The sequence below is a fragment of the Etheostoma spectabile genome, chromosome 24 (assembly GCF_008692095.1).
Source record: "Etheostoma spectabile isolate EspeVRDwgs_2016 chromosome 24, UIUC_Espe_1.0, whole genome shotgun sequence".
NCBI classification, from domain to species: Eukaryota; Metazoa; Chordata; class Actinopteri; order Perciformes; family Percidae; genus Etheostoma; species Etheostoma spectabile.
In genome coordinates, this window is record NC_045756.1 from 13,588,312 (window position 1) to 13,608,363 (window position 20,052).

The 20,052-nt window shown below is 40.3% G+C and overlaps 1 protein-coding gene across 2 annotated transcripts in view; it reads right to left on the reverse strand.

Annotated features, from left to right (window-relative positions):
• Nucleotides 1–5,072: 5,072 nt before the first annotated feature.
• Nucleotides 5,073–20,052, reverse strand: part of LOC116673759 (fibroblast growth factor 14) — a 57,288-nt gene continuing 42,308 nt past the window's right edge. The window contains exons 4-5 of one of the 2 annotated variants that reach the window (XM_032506014.1): nt 11,979–12,177; nt 5,073–11,564 (exon numbers count right to left, since the gene is read on the reverse strand). In XM_032506014.1, coding sequence (XP_032361905.1) covers nt 11,416–11,564; nt 11,979–12,177 — 348 coding nt within the window. In that variant the 3' untranslated portion in view covers nt 5,073–11,415. Of the gene's footprint in view, nt 11,565–11,978; nt 12,179–20,052 lie in introns of both variants that reach the window. The other variant, XM_032506015.1, reaches the window with a different exon arrangement.

The window sequence follows — 20,052 nt, forward strand, 5'->3', positions numbered from 1 at the left end:
AATGCAATATTTATGAATTCTGATATTAAAGGCTTCTTTCTAACCTGCCGAGGTGCCCTTCAAAATCTAGTAATAATCTACTCCTCCTTTTCTCTGTTCTCCCCATACATCTGTCTAATAATATAACCTCCACACAGATTTCCAAACATAAAGGCAATGCAAACTCATTTTAGTGGTTTAAAGGAACATTTCCTTAGTTTTCCTATGGTTAACATGTGCAATAAAGTAAAATATTCTTGCTTTAACCGTGGGCCAAACAGCATTTCATAATGGCATGTTTAAAAGATGCTTTGCCCTATGTAGTAAACTAACCTCCATGACATGGTTAACACTGCAATCATTCATAGTTTGTTTTAGACATTTGGACAAAAGATAATGTTGAAAACAGTCACTGAATACCCAGTTTATCACTAATCCAGGACACACTTGTTAAATGTTAACACAGGGATATTACAGCCCAGGGTTAAACCTGGGATAACACTGTTTGGTTGTGTTATAGCACTCAATAACCCCTAAACCTTTTCTCCCAGCTCACTGTTGAGGCTTTGAAAGTGAATTCAGACTGATCGGAGCCTCAAAGGGCCTTAGTGAAACACAGTGTTCATGTTCATTTATACTTGGTGGTTTATTCTGTTCTGGTTATACAGTTCACGGCTCGACCTGTGCTTTTATTTTACAGAAGAATCCTCACAAGCAGACAGTACCAGAGATGTTGATGTGGATTTATTCTGCCTCTTTGGTCACTTTTAGAACACACTGAATGTACTCAATCGGTGCGGTGGTCAAGCTAAACACGACGCAGCTCCACAGAGACAATAAGTAGCGAAGCGGTTTCAAGTGGACGTAATTACTGTGAAAACCGCCCGTGTCTCATGGATTGTTAGTGTGTGGACGTGTGCCAGCAGCAGCATGGCTAAAAAGCGTGGTGAAACCTAAATTTGGATTGGATTGGATTAGTAAATAAACTGTTTGTGTGGCAGTTTGTGTGTGTATGCTCTGTAATGACATTTCCAACAGTAGTATACAGTAAATAATTGTTTTGTACAAAGTGTAGATATTACCTAATTCAGATTTGCTTCAGAAAGTTTAGATGTAATGTACACACAACGGGACAATGAATTCAAAGCACACTCCTTGCTTTTGTCTCCATATGGAATAATGCTATCTCTTTCTGTCCTACCCATCTCTCCCTGCATTTCCCAGTCCACTGCTCCTCATTTGCATGAGAGTTGAGTACAATATTGCCAATGCTGCAAGACAAAAGCTCTCCCTGTCTTTCATTTTGTCCTCTTTTCTCTCTTTCAGTGCCTCTCAGATAATAAAATGTTTCACAGTCATCAAAGTGTGTCAGACACACTGTTGCCAAAGCTCTGTCCAGAACAAAACCGGCAACAGGCTTGATCACATGTACTGAACAAGACTTGTGACAAATGCCTTGATGTCATGTGAAAACATCATAGCTTAAATTAAAAGTTGCATTCATCAGTTTGTCTAATATTAACACTGAATGAGCAGGCTGTAAAACCAATGAAATGCTCCATAAAGCTCAGGGGAAACTGCCGAGTCAGTATCACACAGTCTCATTTTCAGGTTCATAATTGTATTTAAAAGTTGTACCAGAATAAGTTTATGTGGTTTAATTTTCAAAAACACAATTTTTGTTGTACTGTTAGTAAGTGACAGACGTTCATCATGGAAGTAAAGGCTGGACTACAACAGAGCCGTTTGGAGCAGTTCGGTGAACAGTGTTTTCTGTTGGAGATGGTAAGTCCCTCTGGGGGGGGGGGGACTTTGGGCTTTCCACTTTGTAAACCCTTAACGTGCACAAAAAGATATATATCACAATAAAGGAAAGGGGAAAAGCCAAAAAGCATAATATGAGCACTTTAACATTAAAATTGTTGATTAGTGCAGCTTATTTTTGAAACACTTTGAAAGATATAAAGTATAAAAAAAGGGTGCCATACATATTCAAAACACAGACACAGACACACACACACACACACACACACACACACACCACACACACACACACACACACACACACACAAAGGCACATCCTCCCTCTCCTTTTTAGCTATGACGCTTTCTTGGTTGCCGTGGCAGCCAACGTGTATCTCTGGTGCCAGACAGATATGGTCACTGATTGGTTAATCAGTATTCAGACTGCGTGTTTGCTTGGCTGGATGCTGCCCTGCCATACTCTGTGTGTTGGTGTGTGTCCATCAGATGTCACTTATCACCTGAGAGATAAATTATTCCTTTCTCTCCTCCCGCTCTCTTACTTCATCAACATTTTCTTTCCTGTTGTTGTGAATTAGAGGAGGAGAATTAATAAACGAAGGGAAAGTAATGATGAGAGTAGAAGAAGAATTTTGGAATGCAATGCGGAGAGGAAAAGAAGAACACACTAAAGAGAGGGGGTCAAAGGGGAAGAGCAAGTAGGGAAAAGAGATAGAACGATTCTGATCTCTGACCTTTAACTATGCTAATTAGTCAGACGAGGTTCGGGTTGTCAATCAGAGCCTGATTTTGAATTCTAATGAATTGTTTGACGTAAATTTCATAAAAATATGCATTAATGCATTATGTTATTCATGTTAATAATCATCATACGTTCCAGTGCAGACTTTTAGTGAACTGTTATTTCAGAGTATGAAATTGAAAAAGAATTCCTTGCGAAACACCAAATATTTGGATTTTTGTTGATATATAAGTCAATAAACCACAATGAGACATTAAAGCAGTAATTACAAAAGGACGAGGGGTTTGGTCTGAACCTTTTCAGCGTGATTGACAGCCACAGATAAAAAAAAAAAAACTGTTTTATATCTATGTTAACAGCAACCTGGTTGAAACTGCAGACTGCCTTGCATAATGATATTGTTATGTGAAAACCTCATACTGTTTTTTTTATTTTAATGTTTTACTTTCAAGGATCCCATACTCCTCTCTAAGGGAAGAGGACATTCCTATCACATGTTGAATAATGAGACAATTTTTTTTTAAAGCGTGGCAGCCGCGGTGAGGGACATTGAGACTTGAAGTGGCCATGATTGCAATGACATCTATCACGCAGGCCTTTGTGTGCATGTGCCTACAAGGATGCGTGCATGTAAGTGTGCGCATGTAAGCATGTGTGCGTGCGTGTACTAGAGCGCTGTTGTCTTTGATGATAATGAGGCAGACAGAAACATGCTCTCAAGTGAGCCACCTCAAACACATATTGTGTGTGTGTGTGTGTGTGTGTGTGTGTGTGTGTGTGTGTGTGTGTGTGTGTGTGTGTGTGTGTGTGTGTGTGTGTGTGTGTGTGTGTGTGCATTTGTGGTAGATAAGGGACCAACAATCCCAACTCGATACTATTTTAATGAAATTAATCAAAAAGACGGGAAATCGAAACATTTTGTGCTATGTGATAACAAAATGTAATTTTGCTTTCCGGCTATAATTGGCTGCTTTTTAATAAGAGATTACTGTTTAGCCATTTTGCTTTATGCCTAATTGAGTTTTAGTTTAGCTGGTGGCCAGAGTTGATTGAGTCAAAGCACACTTTGGTGGAGCCAAAACAGGGCCGTAGCCAGGATTTTCAAGTGCTTGGAGCCAAAGAAATCAAGACTGGAAGCATTGTAGATTCAACAAACAACACATTTGTCATACAAGATAACCATAAAGAAACAAAGGCTTCTTCTTCAAGAGTAGTAGAAAACATCTTAATATTAATATTATCTTAATATTATATTATAGTTCGGGGCCCAGGTTGTGTATTTGTTTCAGTTCACACAGGCTGTGTTGAAGGGTTACAATAGACTCTGCTGACAGAAGGACTACACAGATTGGGATCCTGTCATCGACTTCTTCAATGATCAATTACACGGTCTGGAGAGAATGTATGTGTATATGATGGATGTTTACGTGGAAAAAGATAGCAACTTATAATAGCTCCACGATAAGGCCCATGCAGCATATAATTTGTATCGGATACACGGACGTGGAAAAACTACAAATGAGCCGCTGAAGCTATTCTAAACAGCACTTTGCTCACATTAAAGTCATTGAATTTGGCTGAAGAGTGATGAATCACACAAGTGCAATATAATGACAAAGAAGAAAGAAAGTAAAAACCAAACTTCATGCAGGAGGCTACAAAAGATGTGATAGCGCACATAGCTGAACAGATCAAACAAAATACTTCAAATGACAGGAGAAAGACATATTAAGGAAGAATAACTGAGGCGTGATGCCAGCCCACAGTCTTAATGCTTTAACAAGTGATAAAAACATTAGAATGATCATCAGTTTGAATGAGGTGAAGTATGCAGCATTTCGTTGGATATAATTAAAGTTACAGTTCTTTTTAACCCCCACCGCGCTAATTAAACACCATGTTGCCCTTCAAAGTATGCCTAATTTACATTCCATTTACATATGCAAATTGTAATGGCAACCACCTAATTACAGTATTTGCTAGTTCATCTGTCATGGAGGCCAGGAGAGCGGTTGTGATGTCTGTATGTGTGTGTGTGTGTATGTGTGTGTGTGTGTGTGTCTGTTTTTCTTCCCGCCTGTCAACCTGTCTGAATGTGTGTGCCAAGCTGCTGTCTCCACAGCTCTCTCCATACGTGTCTGCCCGATAGTGGAGCTGTTTAATGGTGCTTCCATTATATTTTATTTCTCTGTGTGTCTGTGTCTCTGAGGTTTCAGTTAGGCCTAAATAGACTACTCAAGTTCCTTTGAAACACTTTGTGTTGCTTCTTCTAAAATGTTTCTGGTCCTTTTGATCAGTGATGAAATACTCATAGATTAAATCAACACAAAGCCTCTCTTTTATTTTGTTAAGTTTAGCCACTTTCTGCTGCTGAAATGGCTGATAATAAAGCCAACCCTTGGGTCAACACAAAGGATGAATGGTATGATTGTAAACCTACTGTAAGAGTAAAAGTGATAATGCTGAATGGATGAATAGATTAAAATTATATATACAGTATTATCAATTAATTCATTAGCATAAAAACAAAAAGATGAGGCCGACATGCTGTGCAGTAAATCAGCTGATCATTGAGTCCAGTCACGCCTCCTTTCTATAAATCCTTTATTCAATATTGTTTTCTGTGTGTATACAATGGATTGGACACAAACTGTACAGTGCAGACAAACTGTTTGCATAATATGTATGTAACTGTACATTTACTGACAGACAGAGTAATCTCCTTTTAGGTTAGCACCAGTAACATTTTGCTTTTGGCTCGTAGCTGGCACGGTTTGCATTAGTAAGACACACCAGGTTGTGGTAAATCTTTGACTTTATTTAATGTGTTTTCTGTCCTGCAATTAATCACAGTCTCACTTTGTGACTGAACATCTCATTATATGTGGGCACTAGCTTCCATTAGACCTGTTCTAGGACTGTGACCTTATATATGGTAAGAATAAAAACCAAGACATTTTAGTCACAGAGCTGCTCCTGAAATATGTTGCAGGAATAATGTTGAAAATACAAAGTCACTGGATGGTAAAAAAATCTTCTTAGTGACTTAAAAGGTAGGAAAAAACAGCATCATGTCATAATTCTTTTATTGAAGTCAATATAAACCATGTAAAAAATGTGATCCTGGAGTGCCGCTCCAGTATTGGAGTAAAACACCATCTGACCACCGGTGGCGGCACTAACAGCGGTGAGCGAGGAAGAAAACCTGCGCCTTTTGATTTTAATGGAAAAGACCTTTGTCCTCCATTGCATGTTTTGTTACTTTAACACCATTTTTGCCCACCTTAAAAGTCACAAGAAGACGGCCTTCCATCTGGCGTGTTCGTATGTCTGAGACCGTTCTACTGAATACAGTATGACAGTCCTCAATCAGGGCTGGTTACCACTATCTATTTCTACATCAGTCAGCATTCAAAATAACTCACTGAGCTCAATCCATCATTGTTAAAAGAAGCAGCAAAGGATATCAAATAATTACTTGTTCCTGTTTTTTTCATTTTATGGTTTTCTTGCTCTCAGCCACCAGAATTAAATATTGATGCTCTGCTGAAAGTATTATACGCAAGACATGCATTAATGCAACAATGTTAGTGATACAAAGTAATTTTGATTCATTCTTCCTTTGCTCCACTATTGCAATGATGGATTATGCTTCAAAAACAATATGTATCTGTAAGTTGCTTCTGATGCCACGGGGAGAAAAAAACGACACAAATATCTACAAGTGCAAACCGAAGGCAGAGATGAGCCAGATGCAACGTTTTACTGGTGCTACGCTGTAAATGTTTGTTTTGTTTTGATAGCACATTTCCTAAATTACCACATGCATTTGCACCAGTCAGCTTTCCTCTCTTAAAAAAACATGCAACAAGTGGGAAACAGTCCAAACAGTGAGAGGGGGAGAAAAGAGTTGGTGGGAATAAGTTCTATGGCTGTGTGATTACAAAACGAGCAGAGAGCGAAAGCTAGCATAGTTACAGTGAACAGAAGATTGGGGATCAAAGGATAATTGAAACTTAAAATAGGATAAAGTGTGTGTGCTGTGTGAGTGTGGGATGAGAGTGTTCAGAGAAAGAAACAGCTGGGAGGAGAGCGCGTTTACACTCTCATTTGATTCAGATGTAACAAGGCAGTCTTTTTGTCAGGGGAATAAAGTGGAATGGAAAAAAGAAACAGCAAAGAAAACCTGAGGGACACCAGCTACATCATGAGTACAGTGCTAACCACTAGGCTACATGTTCCTGCGTCTCTGAAGTGCCCCTGTACTGCAGAGGTCAGGTCACAAATGCATTTTTTTTTGGTCCTATTTTGTCTTCTGTCCATTTTGTGCCTTCTGATTTCAGAGCTACAGATTACGCAGGGCAGAGTAAGATGGCTACATGTGTACCTTCCGTGAGAACACGTGTGCTACCTGTATGTGGAAATTAAAAGTGACCCAGGTTGTCGTGATTGCTCACTTCTAATTAAATCAGCTGCTTTCTTCCTGTGCAGAGCCCACCGTTAGATATCTCGTAATTGTAGCCTTGGTTCCTGGCTAACCACCAGTGGAGAGAAATCTCTCAGGAGACACTGACAGTAATTGCGCCTTCATTGTTTAAACCAGGACTGTGATTACCAGCCTAGAAACAATAATGTAGCAGTGTCATTGGTCAGCAGCCAGGAAACCAGTGGCCCTTTTTTCTCTGGATTAAACCATCATCAGTTCTTAAGCATGTGCCACAGATCTTCTGTAGCTGCTTTCGCAGGTGAACCCTACTTTTAACCTAACAAACTGGGCCTTTCTAAATGGAGGAAGATTTGGTTCTTTTGCCAAGTCAATCTTTTTCTTTTGACAGCAGTGCAGACATTAGCTGCTTAATAATCATTCAGTGAGCAGCAGTTGCTGTCCTTGGAGTCTCGATTGTATCTCCTAATGTTTGCTCAGGCAAGTACAAAAACATCGCACTCTATACTGTAATTAAAGTGGCTCCTTAGACACAGGCAGCTGATACAACACAGCATACATTAAGCCATAAAAAAGACGGTTACAGACCTGATTGTCAGGTTGTTGTTTTTTTTTTACTGTTTTGCTAGTAACCCCTAGTGTGACACAACAATATTATGTTACATACACAATTCTTTGACGTGAGACAAGCACAACGCTGGTCTAAAGACATTTTCCTCATCACCGTCACCCCACTTTGACAAAGTAACATTAGACAGGACAGAGCTGAAGTCAAGTGATCTTTGAGAATTTGGAAAATCTTGGCTAAGCCCTGCCGGTACCCAGGAAGGATGAGCATTTAACACAAATCTACAAGCCGCCCTGGATCTCACATCTTGAGCTTGGCTGGGAATGAGAGGCACTCTTATAGTAAGAATCTACAGCACTACCCAGCAAAAAAAAAATATATATATATTTGGATGATACAACAGCAGAATTACATTTTACGTGCACTTGCAGATTTTCAGCATCAAGATTATGCAGAAACTTAAAATGCTAAATTTCTCATTTCACACATATTTCAGTTACATTTTGGCTTTAATGAACCAATTTTTGTAATCAGTAATCTCAGATTTATTTATTTCAAAACAGTAGTTAAGGACGGGCACATTAGACTAGATAAGTTCATGTAATGTGAAATGGCCAGTCACACATATCTGAACATGAAGGCAAGTAATGAGATCTGAGGAGAGAAAAATGTGGAGTGTGTGAGAACCAAATGTGAAAACACCCAATTAGAAACACTGTGAGCCATCTTGTATTTTCACAGTCTCTTCAGTAGCAAAGTGTATCCTCTGTCCAGTACAACACAGCACGACAACCTTAGACAACGTTAGAGTGGCTTCACTTGTGTGCAGCAGTGCAGTGTTTCACTTGCTACGCAGACACACACCTGTCGCTGAAGCTGAGGGTGCTTGTTTAATTTCGGAACAACTGTGAGGATTAATCATACCTCCTTGTTTTTTTTCTAGGGCGGTTGCTGTGTTGTTTCTTTGTAGTCTTGGGAACATCAGTGGAGGTCATTCATCTTCAGCAAAGATGGCAGTTTTTCCAGGATCTGATTAAAATTCAAAGTGGTAACTTTACCCAAAATTGGGATTGAAAGCAAGAGTGATGCACAGTTTCTGTTTCTTACTGAACATATTCATTTGTGTCTGCCTCATTGTCTTTGACACTAATACACAGTGGGGGATCACAGTATTAATGTATCCTCAGTGATATGACGGACTACTGTGTAACTTTGCTAAGAGTTAATTGGCGTCTTGTTTTGCTGTCTAAAAAGATGAGTAAACAGAAAGCCTGGGTGTCGAACGGGATTCAGGCCCAGAACAGATTGGTGCCGTGTTGAATGTCACAGTGAGAGGGCAAAGCATGGGAAATTTGGTGTCATTTCACAAAGCCATACTTCAGTAGATTGATTTGACACTGCAATCAATGCATGCCATTTGTTTTCGGTGGTTTCAGAAACCACATTAAAATGTCCTCCTGCATGAATATGCATGTGATCAGATCTGCATCCAGTGGTGGAAAGTAACTACATTGTTTTTATTCACCCTGTGCTATGCTACTTCATACTTTTACTCCAATACATTTCAGATACAAAGATATTGATATTAATATTATATACTTCACCTCATTTATTTGACAACTATAGTTATTAGTTACTTTGCTCGGGTCAAGGTCGGATCTGTGGGAGGGTTGTGATGTGCATGGCTGTCTAAAAAGCCGGAAATTTCTACACACAGTGGCTTTATCGTCATTTACCCTGTTAATCATTACCCTCATTACTACCTTTAACTTCAAGTACTTGGAAAGGCAACAGCGAGAAAAAGTACTACGAGGCCATCTGACCGCTCTTGAGGTTTGACCCTCTACAATATCTGCTACTCCATGTAAACACTGACTGCTACCATGCTGCTTGGACACCAGCATGCCTCCTGTACACTCCGTGTTGCTACAAACCGGGGGTTGATGCATAGAATGTACAGTATAAGTGAAGCCAAAACATCTCAATCGCCCCCTGGTGGCTGACTGTAATATAGGGCAAAAATCCCGCCACCTCCAAGTGAGGGGCTTTGTAGTCTATATCCTTGATGTTCCACTTTCAGGATTGATCCGTTCCCGCCAGAATTTTACTCATTTAGGCCGGATATCTGTTGCCTTGGGCTTCCTTTGTGTTGAGATTTTAGGACTGTGGTTAACCTCTTCTCAGAGCTCTGCATGGTAAATCCAGACAGCTAGCTAGACTATCTGCCCAATCTGAGTTTTCTGTTGCACGACTAAAACTAATTTTAAACATTCCACAAAAACAAGTTCCTTCCGAGCCTTTTTTTTGCAGCGGCAGCGCGGCTTTTCTCCGGTGCTTAGCAACAGCCAAGACGATTGTGACTGGTTTAAAGAAATGCTAATAAACCACAGCCCTTTTCCTCCCATCCCCAAATGCTATGTGGAGTAGTCAGACTCTCCTCCAGCGCGTTTTGGAGGAGGGTCTGGCAAAGCGAGACTAGCGGATTAGACACGGGCCAAACTAAAAAGTCAAAAAGATGGTTCCGGTAATTTTAGGTAGTTCTTACCACGCTGATGTTAACACGTCTGTGTTAATTGTTCTGATCAATGTGGTTTTTATTAGTTGTAAGATGCTATAAAAACAGGGTGAAACGTCATAATTGACAGCTTTGATTGACTCACAATTGGTGTCCTTCCATACCGCGGCTCCACCGCCCAATCTCTGCTGTGCAGACTCTGGCTCCAAAATAACAAGATGGCAGCACCTGTATCCCGGGATATTTTGGCTTCACTTTTGTGAACAGTGGGAGGAAGTGGCGACGCATCATTTTTTTCAGTCCATGCTACTAACAGGGAATTTGTGGTTTCAGCACTCAGCTACACACTAATTTGAGCAACTTCATAGCAAAAGTCTTTGCTTGGCACGTCAACTGTTCACCTACTCTCCTGAGCTACACGTCTCAGCGATGTGGAAATCCTAACATTCGTAAAGAGACAGGAAAAAAACTTGTTAGACAGATAGGTAGACAATAAAATCTGTTTAGTGTCTGTACAGCAATGTAGCTTGATAATCACTAGTGTTCTGTGTGCAGAATAATAAACCACCCACTAAATATATAATAAAGGAACACGGAAAAGACAAACATGATTTAAGCCATGTAATGTCTCTCTTTTTAACAACTATCTAGTATGTGATTAAAACTAGGGACCGGTTATAAGATGTGTTTGCCTTGTATGTAATACACAGGACCATTTTTAAGTGCATTTCATTATACTGAATGCCCTGTGCCAAATCTTAATTGATGAATGAGCATCCTCAGGTATTTAAATAGTTCTCTTTGTCTGATGTTTGCTTTTTTAATCTGTTCTTCATTTACTAAAAGATTGAATCCAAGTGTTCGATTTTGGCTGGGAGTTGTGTGAATTAGCGTGTGTAGCCATCAGCAAGCAAGCATACCTTGCAACAGAAAAGAGTACTACCAGGAGAGGAAAAAGGGGCGACATTCTTACAGATTGTCACAGAAAAATATACCACTGAAGACGACATTTGTTTCTGTTTTTGTTTCGTTTGTTTTGCTTATATTTGTTTTGAAGTCATTTTTTCTCCCACTATGAGGGCATGCCACTGTCAAAGTTCCAAAATATCTGGCTGGCATTGGCCAGACTTTATGGTCTTCATCCTCCTCTTCCCCCCGCCACCGGTCACAGTGCTCCGTCCTTCTGGCTCTGCCCCACAACACCAGATACGTCCAATAGGGAGAGAGGTGGGGCGGGACATGCGGCCCCACTGCTGACCAGTCAGAACTTTAGCTGTTTGTTTGGTTACCTTTTCGTTGCAGTTTAGTTTTTTGAGTGTGCAGCAGTGGGGCAAGTCCTTTATGTCATATGGGGCATTTCCTGGTCTCTGGTTGGCCAGGGAAGGGTAAAAAGAGGGGCGGGGTTATGTCTCCTCCTTGTCTGGTTTGTTGACTGGTTTGCCTCCATTCATGACCACTGGTTCGCTGGTTGTGCTTTTGGAAGGCGGGCCCCCGGCGAGTTTAGGCACCGCCTCCCCAACATCGTGCAACGAAGGCTCTCGGTACATTGCAACTAGAGGAGGGGCAGATGGGAGAGAGAGAGGAAGACAGTGGGAGGACAGAAAGGAAGGAGGAGAGATGAAGGAGAAACAGTAGTGGTGGGAAGAGAGAAGAAAGGCATAAGGAATTGACAAAAAAAAAAGAGGGCGGAAGAGAGGTAAAAGAAAGTAAACAGGAGGAGAAAAATAACGATGAAAATGTGTAAAAGAGAAGGTCAGGGAAGCGTGAAAGACAGAAAGAAACGAAGATGTGAGGAAAAGGTGTGTATTTACTCTATAATCCAATTAAAAAAATTAAAAGAAAGAATAAAACGGTAACTGCAAACATTTCAGTAAACCGAAACAAAAGAAATCGAGTCTTAAACCAAAAAGGATGATAAAAGCTGAAGGAATTATCCCTGGTTCATGTGTGTGTAAATGCATGTTACCTTCTATAGGTTTAGGCAGGAAGTGTGCAGCTGGTTTGGTCTTTTTAACCCTGTTGCCCTTCATGGCCTGTCCCTCTTTATTGAGGCCCAGAAACCAGGCCCGGCCCGACTCCTTCTGTCTGTAGAGCATAGAGCTGTAGATCACATAGTAGTTCTCAAACACCGACTCCTTAAATTTACACTCCGCTGTAAAAAGTTCCTGAGGAGACAGACAGAAAGAAATATGGGTCATATTATGCTAGAAACTGATGAAGTAGTTATAACTTATAATTGGGAATGTGGTTGTGTTCAGAATTAACCAATCACATTCACACTCATGTTAAATAGAAGTTATTACACACATGCCATCAATTAAAGTGACTCTGATTAATCACAAATAAAGTTCAGCTGTTCCAGTAGGATTTTCCTGACATTTTCTTAGTTGCATCTTAGAGCAAAAGCCATGGTCCGCAGAGAGCTTCCAGACCATCAGAATTGTTGAAAGATATCAGTCAGGAAAAGGGTACAAGAGAATTTCCAAACAATTAAATATGCCATGGAACACAGTGAAGACAGTCATCATCAAGTGGAGAAAATATGGCACAACAGAGACATACCAAGAACTGCACGTCCCTCCAAAATTGATAAAAAAGATGAGAAGAAAACTGCTCAGGGAGGCTTCCAAGAGGCCTACAGCAACATTAAAGGAGCTGCAGGAATTTCTGGCAAGCACTGCCTGTGTGCTACATCTCCCGTATTCTTCATATGAATTGGCTTCGGGGTAGGGTGACAAGACGGAAGCCTTTTCTTATAAAGAAAAACATCCAAGCCCGGCTGAAGTTTGCAAAAAAAAAAAACATCAAGTCTCCCAAAAGCTTGTGGAAAAATGTGTTGTGGTCTAATAAACCAAGGTTGAACTTTTCGGCCATAATTACAAAAGATATGTTGGGCGCAAAAACAACACTGCACACGCAAAGAACATCAAACCCACAGTGGTGGATGGTGGTGGCAGCATCATATTTTGGGGCTGTTTTTCTTCAGCTGAAACCGGGGCCATAGTCAGGGTGGAGGGAATTCAAAAATACCAGGCAATTTTGGCACAAAACCATTTGGCTTCCGTTAGAAAGCTGAAGATGAAGAGGAAGTTCACCTTTCAGCATGCCACCCACCCAAAACACACATCCACAAAAGCATGGCTTCATCAAAAGAAGATTAACGTTTTGGAATGGCCCAGCCAGAGCCCAAACCTGAATCCAATTGAACATCTGTGGGGTAATCTTAAGAGGGCTGTGCACAGGAGATGTCCTCGCAGTATGACAGATTTGGAGCACTTTTACAAAGAAGAGTGGGCAAATATTGCCACGTCAAGATGTGCCTTGCTAATAGACTCCTACCCAAAAAGACTGAGTGCTGTTGTAAAATCAAAAGGTGATTCAACAATGTATTAGTTTAAGGGTGTGCACATTTTATGCAACCAGGTTATTGTACGTTTTTATTTTTTTTCCTTTAAAGATTTTAGTTTGTTTTTCAATTAAATTAAACCGTTATAGGTCACATTAAAAGGTGGAAAAAGTTCTGACATGATTTATCTTTGTCTTTGTCTAATTATTTTTACATCACAAAAACCTGGCATTTTAACAAGGGTGTGTAGACTTTTTATATACACTGTACAAAATGCTTCAACGAACAATTAAAATAAATAAACTAAAATACAATCAAAACATTTCCTTTATTGTTGTCAGGCTGTCAATACATCTGACATATAAAACAATGACACATTGACCAGCCATAGGGAGGAGCAGCCCAACACTGACGGAATACACCCTGGTACTGGTACAGGTACTTTGCAAAATGTCAGACAATCCCATAGAAGTCAGCGCAATTTGACTTGTGTTTGGATACAAATTTTGGCAATTATATGGATATATTTCTTGTGAAACAAATGTTTGGTTTTTACATGTCTAATGTTTTATTTTGCATCTTGTTTGAACCTGAGCGTTCACGATATCATAATAAATTAGGTTGATCGCCGTCATGTCCCCTCATTTCCCCCGTCAATTGTTCTGCAAAATGTTGTCTGTAATTAACCAAGCTGTTATTAAAAGCCAACTGTTTGAGACAACAGCTGTAACTGTTACTGGTAATAGCAGCCTCGCACTTATTTAAGGCAACGTTAGCTTTCCATAAGTAGTAACTGGCAGCAGCCTCATTTAGCAATTTACCAGACTGACTGTGAACATTCACGTAATGTTATCTTATGAGCCTCAAGTCTCAGCGTGAAATTCTTCATTACGTTAACCCCCGACATAACAGCATTTAAGCTTTTTCCTGTTTCTCTCCTAATGTGATAGCTCAATGGAGCCTCTGTGATGCCGGTCTGGTCTATAGCCTGGAGAAAAAGCCCTTATCAGGATCTTTTTTTTAGGACATGGCAGGGGAACAATTCAAAGAAGTGGTTGGATGTATTATTGGTGCAACCAAGCTAACTTCAGCAGCAACTTCTATGCGGAACGCAGGATTGATTTCCCCCAGAAAGGGGCGTGGTGATGAGAGGCTTCTCTAGATGACGTATTGCCAGCCTAACGTATAGAGTGATCGTCATTCTACCATGACACTCTCTGTCTCTGTATGCACATAAACAACCAACTAAACAGATAAATAAATGGATTGATTCTGGTGACACAAAGCTCAAAATATCTCACCCACCCCGCCCACATCAGCTTGGCTGATGTGTCAGACCTCTTTTCCATGGTCACCTGCGCCTTTAGCGGAGCATCTATCAGCACTGAATAAAAGGTGTTAGTCTAATTGGGGAAAAATGCAGTACTGAGTCAGTATTTCTTGTTTTTTTGGGGGGTTCTAAAAATCAAAATTTCTCAAGCAATATTTATATCTAAAAACTCTTTAGCTGCTACATGTTCCACTCTTTTTACCAGCTAGTCTATTTACCTGTCTAACACTTGGTACTTGGCAGGTGGGTTGTCAGACCTTTTTTGTGGGTTTGTCACTATGACAAGCACCTTTCACATTATAAATAGGCATTAATCCATTGTTAATTTAAACAATATTGATCAATGTAGCTTTTACTATTGTATCACTCCTATTTCCCCTTGTATAATAATAATCTTTCTTTCTTGGGGAAGGTTTTTATCAATTTATATAAAAGGAACTTTCATAATCATTTAGTACACAATGGCTGAGGATATAAATAGTGTTACCAAACTAACCCTCAGATGGCGGAGAAGACCCCTGCCAACCCAAACAATCACTCCGGAGGTCCCCAGACCTCAGATTGGGAAGTGTTTTTCTAGAGTAGACCGTCTCTTATTGGTTGTTGTGGGCCTTTTGCCAGAGCCACAGACACATTGTCATTCAGCTCAGGTCTGTCGGTCCGAGTCTCATAGCAACATGAGGACGAGAGGCGACACTGTAGCCGTGGCAACCAACCAGCGCTGAGAGGGAGGGGTCAGTGGGTGTCTGGGTTTGTAGTGGGGACTTCAAGAGTGGCAGAGCAAAAAACACACACACACACACACACACACATCACACTACACACATACACACATACACACACACACACACAACACACACACACACACACACACACACACACACACACACACACACTTGTGGCTCTAGCGGATGAATGGAGGAAGGTGCAGGGGGGGCTTGTCTGGGATATGAAATGTGACTAAATGATTGGTTGGCAGCTAAACAAGAGGTTATAATGAATGAATGCTCTATTTGTTGCCAATGGCAGGGACACACACAAATTAAGCGTTCATCTTTTGGTAAGCATGGTTTTGATTTGGATTACCTGTGCTTAATATTTATCATTCCAGGATCAAATTAACTTAATAATATATATTGAGTCTTGACCTGCACCCCAGATTCATTATTCATTTGTTATGAAGGATGATCTTTGCTGGCGTGCAAAAAGCAGTGCCAGACACTTATTAATGTTGGGCCAGTGAGATACATTATTTAATGCTGCTTTTAAAGTAAAAGATGTTTGATCCCGAGGCCTTTCAGTCTCGTTGAAAAAAGAAATATTTATTTCCCACTGAATTCACTGAGAAAAAGTGTAAGAATTACTTTGGATGAAAACCTCACAGGTGAGTCATTTTAACAACACTGGCTGCCTGAAGGTGGTTGATCGTCATTTCTAAACAGCTATGTTCACAAGCTGCCCATAGAACGAACACTGGGAGAAACAATGAATGAAATAAAATGGAAGGTGGGGTGGTGGGGTTGGAAATTGGGACAGAAGAGGGAATAAATCACCCAGTGAGGAGGAGAACAACCCCTCCTGATTGGAAAAACAGCAGGGGATTCTTTCTTTCTCTCCTCTTAGCGTAGCTCTTATTGCTCTTCTTCATTTCTCCCTCTTTCATTTCTCAGTGCTCAGTGCTCTGCAGAAATTTAGTGGAAGTGCACACATGCGTGCACACTGTTATCTTTTGAATTAAACACACATGCATGTATCCTAGCCTGAAAAAGCAGACTTAATCAGATAGAGAGGAGCCCATTAACATGTTAAACATCCTGCGCAAAAACATACTAAAGTGATAAAGGCAGGACATTGTCCCTTAAAGACATAAAAGCTTAATAAAAAAGCTGGAAAAGCAATCTCCACTTTTGGAACTACACAAAGCTGCACTAGTGACAACATTTGGCAACTAGAGCTGCCACAGATTGACTGCTAGCCACTGGGAGCTTCCCAGTAGAAGCACATCTATAATACAACAATTAACTGCTTTAGATAATTACTGTTCCTTTGGACTGTTGTAATTTATCAATGCCTTTAATCCACTGGCAATCAAGATTGTGTCTTGTTAAAGAGAGCTGAATGAATGGCATCACAATACACTGACAGTTCAGGCCTGTGACCTCGCTGACCAGGGCAGCTGCTGAATGACTCAGAGGCCACAAGTTCTCCTTTCAAGATCTGACTCTCAGGGGCATAAGCTAAAGACAGACTGACTGACAGCCTGAAGCTACATTTATCTACATTTACTTGTGCATTAATGGGTTACAGTGTGACTAAAGAAATGGAGACCAGAGGGTAAGTTTTCTCCTACAAGTTTCCGATACTGCTGGTGATTGTTGGTGTCAATAGGAGTAGGCTGAAGAAAGCCTCAGTAGTCACCTAGTCACTAACACACAATTGTCATATTCACTGCACCTTTTGCTTCAAAGTGAATGAACAAATGCAAACACCACTTAAGCCTCCTATTCAGTAGGGAGACAAGCCTTCCTTACCATTACTTTACGTTGATGAAAGAATGTAAACACAATTACTGTACTTGGAGGCATTTACTTAAAGAGTTATATAAGCCCGACAATGTACAACACATCTGGCTAATGTTCCCTATGTCGGAACTATCATACACTGTTGTGCACAAGTGTAATTACACCTCTTGCAACTGTAATAACCTGAAAAAAACATGTTGTCTGTCAATTCCTTCCAAAACAATTAGACCTTTATCAAAACTATTCATATGACTTATTTCTGATCTGCCATCGCATTTGGTTATATTTAAGCACAAAAACTCCTTATTTGAGTTAAGGGAGCCATTGCATTCATGTTTGAAAGAAAAAGTTGACTGTTGGTTGAAAACTGAAAGTGGCCTCCCATGTCAAAGAGTTGGACATGGATGATCAAATCAATATTTAATTAACTTAACTGTTTGACAACGCTCTTCAACCCATGTTTTCAATTACAACATCGGCTACATTTACATTGCTACATCTTGGTTTAAAAACAAATATATTTTGCTACATTTACACCTTTCCTACACACCGCTCTGGAATTTCAGAGCCCCTAAACCGGAGAAACTTAAAACATTTCCGACCCTGTTTTGGTTTGGAAACCCCAGGGTTGTGTTGCATTCTCAACGCCCGCGAATGGAGACCTTTGGCAACAACAACAACAGCTGCCTCCCGTTTACCCTGGCATGTGCATGTCGAGGTAAACGAGAATATTTATATATTTATTACAGGAGCTTAAAATAGTTGTACGTACGGAGATCCTTTTGGCTCGAAACTCCGCTTATAAACCATAATGTAGCAATGTAAATGTAGCTTTAATTGGAATTAATTCCAACTAAATTACGTGAAAGGATAACACAGTATGGTCCTATCGTCATACCGACACTCTTAATTAATTAATAAATAATAAAGTTAAATAATAGTAATGATGAATTGACAAACAGAACTAGTTTCTTACAGTATGTCATTTTAAGTTAAACCTTCATAAAAAAATGTAAATGTTTAATTAATAAAATATGATAAAGCATAGTTCTGATTTCCAGTTGCTCTCCTTGCAACATCGCTTAATGCGACTAAGCTCAAAGAAGTTGTGTGTGTTTGTGTGTGTGTGTGTTTGTCTTTGTGTGCACTGCTCAGTGAGTGGGTGTGTTTGTTTCCAACACCCGTTATTATCACAGCACTAATTACCCAGGGGAATTGTGGGTAAACAAATCATTCTAAAGAAAAGAAAGCCCACAGAGAAGAAGGAAGAGGAGGAGTGGAAAGAAAAGTGTTGGCATATGAAAACAAAAATGAAGAGGGTGCTCTGAGAGGGGACATGAAAGGATGTCCTCCAGCCCAGACAAACTGAATCAAAGCATCAATCTGACTCCAATCACAGCGTCGCTCTCGGCATGTAAGTAACACCACGGTGTTCCTCAGCCACTCCAGACCTGCACACCTGATCCAATTACACTGTTATGGAAATGTGTGGCTCTTAATTGGATCTGGTGAGTTAGGGCTGGAGCAACACCTCTGTCACTGGCCGATGTGAGGCGAGTGCAGATTTGAGTCACGCATGCTGACGGCATAACGTGTCATACCCGATGAGAGTTGAATCAGACCGGCTCTGGTCGAGTGCAGATTGTTGCCCATGCTCAGATTTAAACGGTTTACAGCATAACGTGTCATACGGAAATTTGTGAAACCAATAAAATAATAAACTTTTCTCATTACAAACAATAACAGAAGATGGAAATCATTATCAGCTCTATTCAGGTCTGGTCTGACTGCGGTCGGGTCCACATCAGATCAGGTCTCTCTTTTTTGTGAATTAATTTGTGCACGTTGGGTTCAGTAAGTTCTTGAAGGGGTTCGTTTCGGATCAGGTCTGATGTTTTGGACCAATAAAACGGCAGCATTAGAGAAATGTCAGAGTTTCATTGGCAGCAAGTTCAGTTTGCCGATTTCATCACTTCCGCAGAAAAGCAATCGCATCGGTGAATAACGTCTTTATTATTATTATTTTATCAAGGTGAAAATGTCTTGAGTCTGAGTTTGTGGGTTTTTAAGTTGATCAGATTTCTGAATACATCAATCCATTATGTCAAGCGTTGACATCAGTAAATCACCTTGATCTGAATCGCTGAAAAGCTTAAAAAAGGGTGCTGACTGTGATTCATTAGAGGAAGGCCGGGAAGGCTACACATACACCAGTAATGACAATAGTTTTAAACCTTAATCTTTAAAGAGACTCCACAGCACACAGGCAACTAATGTATTCACTAGTCACCAGAAAATGTGTGTGTCTGTGTGTGAGTGTGTGTGGTTATGACTCACATGGCATCAACATTTATTGTCTCTGCCACTCATCTTCCTTTTCATCTCTCTGGATGTAGACATCACAGGACTCACTCTGTCTGAGTGCTGTACCTACTGTGTTATGAATGGAAGTGTGCACTCTTTGGATGTATACTGCTAGTTCTGAAACGTATAGAACTTTCTGATTTCCAAAGCGTTTTTGTGGAAGACCAGTCACCACATTATGCTGCACGCCATTGCTGTCCCTTACTTTAAGATGTTTCTATGACCTAAGGGTTACCTGTCCTCAAAGAGAAGGGGGGATGAGAGAGGAGCAAAGAAACAAGCGGAAGAAAAACAAATAGTTGAAATTGAAAGTTTGAAAGTGTTTGGGCTCACAGGACCTCTCCAGTAGACAGGCTTAGGGGTCTAACAGTCTGACTCAAAGTTCCATTTCAGTCTGACTCACATTTCCATTTCTATCTGGCTGGTGGACAGTCAGCAAAATTTAGATTTCAAAAACAAGCTAATTTTAGGGGGGGGG